The sequence below is a fragment of the Euleptes europaea genome, chromosome 4 (assembly GCF_029931775.1).
Source record: "Euleptes europaea isolate rEulEur1 chromosome 4, rEulEur1.hap1, whole genome shotgun sequence".
In the NCBI taxonomy this organism is placed as follows: Eukaryota; Metazoa; Chordata; class Lepidosauria; order Squamata; family Sphaerodactylidae; genus Euleptes; species Euleptes europaea.
Genome location: NC_079315.1, coordinates 20,136,653 through 20,148,751, shown reverse-complemented (window position 1 = coordinate 20,148,751; position 12,099 = coordinate 20,136,653). Strand labels below are relative to the sequence as shown.

Here is a 12,099-nt window from a genome sequence, read left to right as displayed (position 1 = left end):
ATCACATTCAGCAATGACACGGGAAGGGGGACATAAGCAGGAGCTGTTTTTCCAGTGACTTCCACAATGGACCCAAGGCTGCGGCGGAGAGACATACGATACTTCTTTTAAGCATGTTTGACGCTTCTGCTCTGAACTTTTCTACACTTTTAAGTCCGTTGAGAGTAATTTTTGGACGGAGGAACTGGCTTTTAAGCTCTACATTTAAAAACCTGCCCAAACTAGAAGCAATGGTAGGCTATTCCTCTTCCCACTTCTTTTACGTTCTTCTTACCTAGCTAGGTCATGAACACAACATCTGACCCTTCCCCCGCCTCTACCAGGGACAGCCAGTGGTGTGAAGCGGCAGCAGGGAAATGTGAGGACACGGATAAACCAAATTCAATGACACACAGGAAGGGGAGGAAAGATTTCAAAGGAACACGGGGCTGCCGTTTTCAGCAGAAGCCATGTGCCTATAAGAGCCACCTCTGCCTGGAACTTGTGTAGCTGTAGAACTGTGAAGCGTGGTATGCAGAGCAGCATTTTCCCAAAAATTTAATATTTCTGGTCCACCCCAGTTCAGAAACTGCATTTTTTTTAAAAGAATGACCTTTCTGTTGACATACAGGTTGAGTATCCCTTATCCGGACATCCGATATGCAGACTGACTCAAAAACCAGACTCTTTGAGCCGGCATGCAGGCATGACTTACAGGCCCCCACCAGCACGCCAATTTGCTTTCTGGTGGTTCAAATGTATACAGAATTATTTAAAATATTGTTTAAAATTACAAAAGTTAAAATTAAAACTCTCAGGCATGATGCAAAAGGATGTCGACAAGCTAGCCTGCTATAACAACATCCTGCATTGCTACTCCATATCAGATGACACCCAGGCTGTTCCCATAGCGGGTACCAACATTGGGGATTGGGTGTTAAAATGTGATGCTGCATCGGACAGGCAATCAATCTCCCAGTCCAAATTCTCACCCTGGTTTAAACAGTTTAAAAGGGATCATGTCAGAGCTTCATGCCTGATCAGTATCCCCTTCCGTAACCTCAGAATAGCTTTTACCTCCCCCCGGTTTCAAACCATGCCAACAGCTTGGATAGCTGGACGTTACTCCCAAACACCAAGGGCCTCTCAGCTATGTATTTGTGGGGCCGTTCCAGAGGGCCTAACTCATTACACCTTATTCTGTCCTCTTTATACAGAGCCCAGACTTAAATTCCTCAGAGCGATTCTAAAGGGCCTCCAGATCCAGAGAAGCTGATCTTTCTCCTATCAGACGCCAATCCTGATGTTTCCTACAAAGTGTCACTCTTTGCTTTAGCAGCCAAGAAAATCCGAGCTACAGCTGTTTTTAATCAGGGAACTTAACATATTTAAATACTAGTTTCTTGTGGGTCAGACTGTTTTAAAGTTATTTTATGATATTTTTATGTTATTGTAATGTTTTGTATGGTGGATTGTGATGGCCTTCGGCCACAGACAATAAACTTTATCACTCACTCAGCTCTCAGGCTGTCTAAAGTGTATATAAAATATAAATTAATTTCGTGTTTAAGTCTTGGGTCCCATCCCCGAGAAACCTCATTATGTATATGCAAGTATTCCAAAAAAAGGACCACTTCTGGTTCCAAGCAGTCCAGATAAGGGATACTCAACCTGTATATACAAGGCCGTTTATAGGGGTGATGCTCCCATTGGGAAATCCCTACAAGATGTAACCTAAGAAAGAAAACATCCAGAGCAAGGATCCAATGATGGAAGACGCAAGGGAAAACACATTCCAGTCTTTTTGCAAAGGTTGGAACAGGTAGCTGCTCAAAACACGCACATGAAATAAGCTACACCCCTTAGGAAAGGTAGAAAACACATGCATGAATTCGCATTCCCTTGATCAATGCAGTTGCTCTTTACTTACTTGGCCACAGACTGGATAACTTTCGAAGATGTGTCTTTGATATTCGTAAGAAATCTCTCCGTTCCGCCTCTGAGTATATCGAAGAACCCGCTGTACGTCTGGTCGCATTCTGCCACTGTCAGACCTAAGGCCACGAAGACAGAATTGAAACGCAAGAGTGCTTCCGTCGCCGCTAGCCCTTTCTCTGCTCAAAGCTACCACTCAGTTACTAACGCAAAAATCTATTTCGCTTCATGAGTTTCAGCGTCGAAACAATTTGATGAAGAAGCAGCCTGTGACTCAGTTAAGACAACTTCCACCTCTGGGAACGGCTCTTTGCTTTGGCTTTATATTGTTATGCTGGAAAGGGCTCGATCACATTATTAATCATTTGCAGCCGTTCAAGGATACGCAGGAAGCAAGACCTCACACGCACACACGCCAAGGAGAGCTTCTAATGGACCTTAAGCAGCACGTGAAAAATCTGTTGGGAGTCATGCAAACCATCAGTTCTCAGATGGCAGCCAGGCAACACTGTGACCACCTAAAACATAATCCTGCTTTACACTACACACAATTGCCAATGATACAAACCAGCATCGTGCATCAGATACAACAGCATCAGGAGAAGCGGCCCTGCCCAGCCACAAGTACGTTGCCACTGGCTTTTAGAACACACTCTAAGATGGTTCAGATATAGAAAACAACTCGCATTCACCCAATATTAACCTTGCTTGTCCATTCCCAGCCCCGGTCACAGCCCTCCCCAACACGGTGACCATGTGCTCCATGGCAACTGCTGATGCACTGCCTGCTTCTTGATTTGTGAGTATAAAATCCGAAAGGGTCTCTCATGGAACAAACAAAACAGAAGCTCCGGGCCGCTCTCTACCAGCAACGCACCAGGCCACAGACTCAGGTGCTGTGGCGTGGCGGCCTCTCTTTCAGTGGCCAGGCAAGGAGCAGCCTCTCCCTTCTTTGGAGAAGGGAAAGTGAGCAGCATGTCTTTGTTTTGTGTGTGTGTGAAGTGCCGACAAGTCGCAGCCAACTTATGGCGACCCCTTTTTGGGGTTTTCATGGCAACACAGGTGGTTTGCCAGTGCCTTCCTCTACACAGCAACCCTGGTATTCCTTGGTGGTCTCCCATCCAAATACTAAGCAGGGCTGAGCAGTTAGGTAGGAAGTCTTTACATTCAGCATGCTGCACAGGGAGAGGAGGAGGAGGAACCGAGTCAAGGGACTTACGGGCTCCTCCTTGTTATGAACAGGCAATGACTCATTCACAACATCTGAATGCAGACACAAAGGTTGTAAGCTCTTTGGGGCCCAGGAACTGACCTTCGCATGTGTTACTACATCAATACCATGAACAATGATGTGTGTGTGTGTAAAGTGCCGTCAAGTCGCAGCCAACTTATGGCGACCCCTTTTTGGGGTTTTCATGGCAAGAGACTAACAGAGGTGGTTTGCCAGTGCCTTCCTCTGCACAGCAACCCGGGTATTCCTTGGTGGTCTCCCATCCAAATACTAACCAGGGCTGACCCTGCTTAGCTTCTGAGATCTGATGGGATCAGGCTAGCTTGGTATGCCATAAATAGTAAATATAAACAGTCGTCATTCTCCTAATGTACCCTTATTTCATCCTATACATTAAACATGCATATTTCTGTGATTAAGGGCATTGTGAACAGACCCACCAGTTAAACCGAAAACACTGTCAGACGTTATGATGAAATAAAGGGCGCTTTCACACATGCTGAATAATGCACTTTCAATGCACTTTAACGATCATTTGCAAGTGGATTTTGCCTTTTCACATAGTAAAATCCATCTGCAAAGTGCATTGAAAGTGGATTGAAAGAGCTTTATTCAGCATGAACATGAACCCATGAACACACATGAAGCTGCCTTATACTGAATCAGACCCTCGGTCCATCAAAGTCAGTATTATCCACTCAGACCAGTAGCGGCTCTCCAGGACCTCAGGTAGAGGTCCTTCACATCACCTTCGTGCCTGGTCCCTTTAACTAGATATGCCGGGGATTGAACCTGGAACCTTCTGCCACTGAGCCACGGCCCCTCCCACAGCACCCAAAGGCCTTGTGAGGCTTCAAAAGGCATTTCAAAGCTTTGAAGTGATGGAATTACAAAGGATCAGGCTTGTGCGGCACCTGAAAAAAAACGTGCATTTTGGACGGTACCTGCATTATACATATTGTTTAGCTGTCCTGCGGGCTTTGAGTTCTGCGGCGGCGCCACAGTCACAGATGTCCTGGGCTGAGCATTAATTCCATAACCTCCGTTTTGTTCAAGGAGCTGCAAATACAAGAGCCAGAGTTAGTACTTACTCCACCCCCTAAAGGGCACCGAAGATAATACAGCACAGTGCCTTGATCTTCAAATGCCAAGTCGGGACCGATTGTGGAGAATATCACCACCATTATCTTTCCTTGGGATTTGTTTTTGTTTTTTAAGCCAGAACAGTACAAATCAAAATGAGGCAAAAAGCATTAGAAATAAAAGAGCTCTAACATCCTTTGTGCCTAATCATCATCTACAAATTCCAGCTGGGAATTTGTTAACCCTGCTTGAAAAGCTATACTGGCCAGAATGCCATCTAACTAGAAGAATGACTGAAAGGATTGCTATGATCTTAAACCTGAAGCACTTCAAGCATGCTTAGGAGGTTGGAAGCTCGTGAGCAAGGGCTGCTGTGAATTTTGATCAGCTGAAAAGTACTTAGCGCACGGAAGCCCACGAGAAACAAGAGGTGAGTATCTTCTGGCACGCCACATAAATGCTAAATAGAATTAATGTTCAATAAAGTATTGCTATATACCTTCACTACTTCCCTTACTCCTGACACTCTAATCCTACGGGCAAGAGAAAAGGAGACGGATGAAATGGATTTGAAAAATATGACCACACCTAAAAAAGGATATTGCAGAGCTTGAGAAGGTGCAGAAAAGAGCAAGCAAAACGATCAGGGGGCTAGAGCAGCTGCTCTATGAGGAGTGTTTAGAACGCTTAGGGCTGTTTAGCTTGGAAAGAAGGCGGTTAAGGGGAGACATGATAGAAGTCTATAAAATTATGCACGGTATGGAGAGAGTGGACAGGGAGAAGCTTTTCTCCCTCTCTCATAATACTAGAATGCAGGGTCATCTGCTGAAGCTGGAGGGTGAGAGATTCAAAACTGATAAAAGGAAGTATTTCTTCACACAACGCATGGTTAAATTGTGGAACTCCCTGCCCCAGGATGTAGTGATGGCTGCCAACCTGGAAGGCTTTAAGAGGGGAGTGGACATGTTCATGGAGGAGGGGGCTATTCATGGCTACTAGTAAAAATGGTTAGTAGTCATGATGCATACCTATTCTCTCCAGGATCAGAGGAGCATGCCTATTACATCAGGTGCTTTCGAACACAGGTAGAATGGTGCTGCTGCAGTCGTCTTGCTTGTGGGCTTCCTAGAGGCACCTGGTTGGCCACTGTGTGAACAGACTGCTGGACTTGATGGGCCTTGGTATGTTCCAGAATGGCCTTTCTCATGTTCTTATGACTTTAGGAAGAATTGTACGGAATAGGCCTGGCAGTCCATTCAGCTTGGCATTCTGCAGTCCAAACCTTGGGTTTCATAGATTACTCGGGGAGGATACCATAGGTGCAGAGAACCCAAAACCTCTGGCTCAAAACAAAATAAAACCTATTACCTCTGTAATGGGGGATTTTGGATTCACATTCCTGGCAGCTGCAATCTCCTGCAGTTGGTTCACCAGCTCTGTAATGGACAGTCTTTCTTCTGGGTTCACCTTCAGAGTAGCACCTAGCAGGGTTACAAACAACGCGATATTGTTGACTGCTGTTTGATTTGCAGGACCGCTGAAGGACAGCTGTATCTTAAAAACCTGATCCTGCCCATCAGCCAAAGACAACTAATTCAATGCAACTGTTTAAAAGACTTCATGAATTTAGGATTGTATACATAAGATGATGCTTTTGGATACAATAGAACGCCAGCAGCCATGAATGTTTAAAAACAGAGTGACGTTCCTAAAACAATGCAGTGCAAAGTATGGACCACCCTCAACCAACAAAGGGAGGACCCAGTTAATAGCTATGGTTCTCCCTTCTAGGTACTTGTATGATTATTTATTTAGGTATGTATACCCTGATTTCCTCTCCCAATGGAGACCAAAGCAGCTTACAACATCCTTCTCCCCATTTTAACAACCACCCTGTTAAGTAGGCTAGCCTGAGAGAAAGCAAGTGGCCCAAAGTCAACCAGAGTGTTTTCAGGCAACATGGGGATTCAAACCCGAGTCTCCAAGTTGGACACTCTAGGTCAGGGGTGTCCAATCTTTTGGCTTCCCTGGGCCACATTGGAAGAAGAATTGTCTTGGGCCGCACATATAATACACTAACTTGGGCCGCACATAAAATACACTAACTCTAACAATAGCTGATTCATAATGTTTTAAGTAAGTTTACGATTTTGGGTTGGGCCGCATTCATAGCCATCCTGGGACACAGTTTGGACAAGCCTGCTCTAGATACTACACTATGCTGGCTCTCAGCATAGTGTATAGTATTATTTTCACGTTAATTACATATGTTCGAACGATTTGTAAAAAATGCCCCTGTATTTGACAGAAGCTATTAATTCACATACTCCCCCCCCCCAGCCCCCTCTGCCTTAAACTTACGAATAAGATCATGAAACACAGTGTATCTTGTGTCATTTTGGGGGATGGAATATTTTCCATTGACGATGCGAAGCTTGGCTCCGTCTTCAAACGGATGCTGTCTAAAACACAGCAAGTAGAGGATGCAGCCCAACGCCTGCGGGGAAATAACGAAAAGATTTACAGAAGCGTCAAAGCGGTTAAGCCATTCAATGTTAAACTCGAATCAGTCCTAGAGCCAGAAGTATTTTGTTTCATTGGAGGCCTTGTCACCTCCAACGAAGCCAGGCAGGTTACAGTACACAACGACCAACCAGAGACGTAGCACTTCACCATGATTTGTGATTGACGTGATTTGTCATCCGTACACTACCCAGGTCATGACGAGGTGTGACAAAATTTATTTATTTATTTAGTATTTATTTATTTGAGAGTCAGAGCTCCCTTCCGCTCAGGAATGAATGCGTGAAGTGCTAATCTATTAGGGCAGATACATTTGTAGTCAAATCCACCCCTGTAGCCTACGAACACTTCAAGCATCAAATGAAGTGAGTTTTGACTCAGGAAAGCTGATTCTGGAGTACATTTAAGGGGCGCTTTCACACATCCTGAATAATGAATGAATGAATGATTTATTTACAGCTTTTGCCAGAACAAAGTAAACAATTACAATTTTAGACAGGATTTTAAAAGGATAAGTATCAAACCTAAAGGTATCTCCGTAACTTAACAGAAGTATATTAAAAAACAAAATAATTACATTTAAAAGCGCTGTCCTTCATTCATTCATTCATAGATCTTTATTGGCATAAAAATTATTACAATTGTTACAAAAAGGGATCATAAAAACATAAAATCAGTGAAATAAAACAAAGAACAATATAATCAAATATCAGAGCTTGTAAGTTTTTGCACTTTCATCACATCCACTAGAAAATTGGCAACACCCTCAGTGATCTCAGGTACTGAATCATTCAATAAAAATTGACATTTTACTTTATTAGACAGGTGATGTTTTGAATAAAGCCAAGTTTTTAACCATTTCCCACGGGATGTTTTGTATAGAGAACAGTCAAACAGTATGTGTTCAATTGTATCCAGGGAGTTGGAACCACAGGGACAGATCCGTTCCTGTATTGGGATTTGGTGGTACCTTCCATACAGCATCCTTGATGGAAAGGCATTGACCCTAGTAAGAGAGAATGCTCTACGGAGGATAGGGATATCCAGATTGTAAAAGTAGTGGGGGATACTGTCAATTTTATTCATAAGACCCAACATTGCTGAAGAGCAAACATAAGGTTGGATTGGGTGCATCTTTTGAAGCTCCATATCTAAGAGACGTTGTTTAATAATTTTTAAAATGTGGGCTTCAGTAGTTGGAGCCAAATCTTCCAAAGAAACTCCGATAGATCTTATTTTGGTCAAAATTATACAATCCCAGGAGGTATTGTGAAGTTCTTTTAACAGCAGTGATAAAAGGGAACCACGCTCAGTTCTAAAATATAGTTTGAGCCAATATCGAATAGTTAATAACCAAACCTTGGTTTCACACAAATTTTGGCCTAGTTCAGAGCAAATTGCATGATAAGAAACACATTTAGGGAGACCCAGGATTTGTCTAAAAAAAATTTGCTTGAACAGATTCTAAATCACGATTAAAAGCATTGACCCAAATAGGAATACCATACAAAATCTGGGGTAAAATTTTGGAGTTGAATACCTTGACTGCTGCAGGAACAAATTGATTGCCCTTATAGAAGAAGAATGACTTCAGTTGGCTTGAAGAGATTCTCCCTAGTTTGGCAGTTCTATTTCTGTGTACTGCCCATTTAAGGTTATAATTAAAGGTAATACCCAGGTATTTGTAGCTCTTTACCTGTTGAATTTTGGCCTTTCCAATGTGCCAACTAGAGGGCGACCAATTCTTTGAGAAAATTAAGACATTAGTCTTGGAGTAGTTAATTTTAAGAAGATTTAGATGACAATATTTCTCAAAGGCCCCTAGATAACGTTTGAGTCCAATTTTAGAAAAGGATAAAATAGCGGTGTCATCTGCATATAAAAGTATAGGTACTGCTTTGCCTCCTAGTTTTGGAGGATGACCATTGATAGGTTCTAAAGCACAAGCCAAGTCTGAAAGGAATAAATTAAAAAGAAGGGGAGCAAGGATGCATCCTTGCTTCACTCCTTTATTAGATGGGATTTTCTTAGTAAGTCCGCCATTTGAGGAGTACTTTACTTGGCTTGTTGTGGATGAATGTAATTTTTTTAAAAGGAATAAAAGACGAAGATCAATTCCTAATCTAATCAGCTTAGACCAGAGTTTATCTCTGATGATTGAGTCAAAGGCACTCTTTAAATCAATGAAAGCGACAAAAAGTTTCTTATTACCCAGTTTCATATACTTTTCTGCAAGTGAGGCAAGAATCAGACAGTGATCCAAAGTTGATTTATTTTTGGAAAAGCCGATTTGCTCTGGGCCGATGATGGAGTTATCCCTTACCCATCTAAGGAGACGCTGTTCTAAGTGCTTTGCATACAATTTGCCCAGGACTGATAAAAGGCTAATGGGGCGGAAATTTTCAGGTAAAGTAGGATCACCCTTCTTATAAATAGGGATTAAAAAAAGTGCTGTCCTAAAAATTACATAAAAGTTAATTATGACCAGTACTGACATGACCATTAGTGATCTCTCTCGAACGGATCTTAATTGTCACTGAGCAAAATTTAGCGACATCCTGAATACTGCACTTTCAATCCACTTTCGATGCACTTTGCAGCTGGATTTTACCGAAACGGCAAAATCCACTTGCAAACAATTGTTAAAGTGGATTGAAAGTGGATCAAAAGTGCATTATCCAGGATGTGTGGAAGCGCCCTTAACTTTTAAGGTGCCACTGGACTCCTGCTTCATTTGGCAGCTACAGACTAACGCTACTCCCCCTTGGGAATTAATATAATCAATAGAAATCCATTGCTGTTCTGATGTCTCATAAAGTACTCCATACATCAGCAAGGTTGTTCATAAAGTAACAGTGGTTTGAAGACATGCTCCTGATTGTCAGACAACCTGCTAAATTTTGGTGAGTTTTTCCGTTTTGGGGTTTTTTTTTAAGTTCAGTTCTGCATTTAAGTTTCCACAGGCAATAGTGTCTCTTGCAGACAGCAGAGAGACTATAGAATACAAAATGGCCAGACGGGAAGGCATGGCGGGCATGATCTGGTTGGTACAGTGAGCATTCATTATGGGTTTGGGTTGACGCTCACCCCTTTCTCGTATAGCAACAAGCTATTTTTCTTGCCTTAAAGTTTGTAATAAGCAAGAGAGGCACATGGGGGGGAATCACCCTACCCCCCAAAAAAGGGATCCACAGCAATTACAAACACAAAGCCCAATCAACTTACGAAACACAAACGCAAAATACATACCCATATATCCTGTTTTTCATCTATCGGGAAATTTGAATACAGATCTACTATTTCTGGAGTCCTATACATTGGTGTTGTGTTCCTTGTGATCTGCAGAGACAAAAATACAAGACCCACCACTATGTTTTTATAGCTGCAGAGGCTAGACATGCTAAGAACCTGAAATGAAACCAGTCTGAAAATCCTTTACTCTCCAAAGTAGTTGGCCTGTTTTTGCTTCACAAATATTTATGCCCTGCACTCTCAGTCTATTGACTGAGGCAGCCAACTGCATTTATAAAACAATAAATCATCTGTAAATATAATAGCAGCAGACTAACACAGCAAATTTCTTTAAAAGCCAGTGTGTGGCGCTGTCTTAAGAACAAACAAACACATCAAACCAATTGCAGCATAAACCAAAACACACTTTAAGAACATAGGAAAGGCCATGCTGGATCAGACCAAGGCCCATCAAATCCAGCAGTCTGTTCACACAGTGGCCAACCAGGTGCCTCTAGGAAGCCCACAAACAAGACGACTGCAGCAGCACCATCCTGCCTGAGTTCCACAGCACCTAATATAATATGCATGCTCCTCTGATACTAGAGAGAATAGGCATGCAGTATGACTAGTATCCATTTTTACTAGTAGACATGGATAGCCCTATCCTCCATGAAAATGTCCAAGTTGGCAGCCATCACCACATCCTGGGGCAGGGAGTTCCACAATTTAACCATGCGTTGTGTAAAGAAATACTTTCTTTTATCTGTTATGAATCTCTCACCCTCCAGCTTCAGCAGATGACCCCGCATTCTAGTATTATGGGAGAGGGAGAAAAGCTTCTCCCTGTCCACTCCTTCCGTCCCATGCATAATTTTATAGAACTATATCATGTTTCCCCTCAACCGCCTTCTTTCCAAGCTAAGCAGCCCTGTGTGTTTTAACCCCTCCTCATAGGGCAGTTACTCTAGACCCCTGCGAGTAAAAGCATCATTAAAAATTGCTTTAAAAGCTTCAGTGCAGCGAGAAACAGCAGATTAAAAAGGAACCAATTTCAACCATCGCAGCAAGCAGGTTAACAAACCATCCCGAGATTGAGCAGCCTGCCCATTTTGTCATTTGGTTCTGCTTCACTTAGCGAGATGATCCTTCCCTTGGGGCGTGGCCTGCAGCCACCCATGACGTTTTAAAATGAGCCAGCTTACCTACCAGCGGACATCTTCCTTTTCCCTCCCAACATCCGCACATAAGCAAATCCCCATTTCTTCATACCTGGGACTCGGGAGCCGCCACCTAGCCTACCTCACAGGGTTTGCTGCCATGAGGAGAAAGAACCACGCATGCCTCCCGGAGCTCCTTGGTGGAACAGGAGGATCAAAATGTGCTAGTAAACAACAAAATATGGGTAGGGACCACGGCTCAGCATTTTGCTTGGCATGCCCAGTTCCAATCCCTGCCATCTCCAGTGGAAAAAAAGGATCCAATAGCAGGTGACGTGAAAGACTTCAGCCTGAGACCTTGGAGAGCTGCGGCCAGTCTGAGTAGCCAATACTGATCTTGAAGGACCAAAAAGGCCTGGTTTGGTATAAGGCAGCTTCATGTGCAACAAAGATGGCAAGGGGTCTGGAGACCAAGTCCTACAAGGAAAGCCTGAAGGAGCTGGGTACGTTTAGCCTGGAGAGGAGACTACTGAGAGGGGATACGATAACCATCAAGTACTTGTCATACGGCTATCATAGAGAGGATGGTGCAGAGTTGTTTTCTGTTGCCCCAGAGTGTCTGACCAGAAGCAACAGGTTGAAATTACATCAAAACAGTTTTCAGCTAAACATGAGGGAGAACTTTCTGACAGGCAGAGTGGTTCCTCAGTGGAACAGGCTTCCTCGGGAGGTGGTGGGCTCTCCTTTGCAGGTTTTTAAGCAGTGGTTAGATGGCCACCTGTCAGTAATGCTGATTCTGCGACCTTAGGCAGATCATGAGAGGGTGGGCAGGAATGGTTGCATCAGCGTTTGGCTCTCATGGCCCTTTCTTATATGCCCAGGGAAATACGGATCACCATTTTGGGGTCAGGAAGCAATTTTCCTCAGGGCCAGATTGGCCTGGGATCCTGGAGGGTT

The 12,099-nt window shown here is 43.3% G+C and overlaps 1 protein-coding gene across 1 annotated transcript in view; it reads right to left on the bottom strand.

Annotated features, from left to right (window-relative positions):
* GAK (cyclin G associated kinase) overlaps nt 1-12,099 on the bottom strand; it is a 108,166-nt gene that overhangs the window by 50,248 nt on the left and 45,819 nt on the right. Inside the window, exons 7-11 of the mRNA XM_056847974.1 lie at nt 10,001-10,090; nt 6,590-6,725; nt 5,597-5,709; nt 4,090-4,204; nt 1,910-2,033 (exon numbers count right to left, since the gene is read on the bottom strand). Of these exons, the coding sequence (XP_056703952.1) occupies nt 1,910-2,033; nt 4,090-4,204; nt 5,597-5,709; nt 6,590-6,725; nt 10,001-10,090 (578 nt within the window). The remainder of the gene's footprint in view (nt 1-1,909; nt 2,034-4,089; nt 4,205-5,596; nt 5,710-6,589; nt 6,726-10,000; nt 10,091-12,099) is intronic.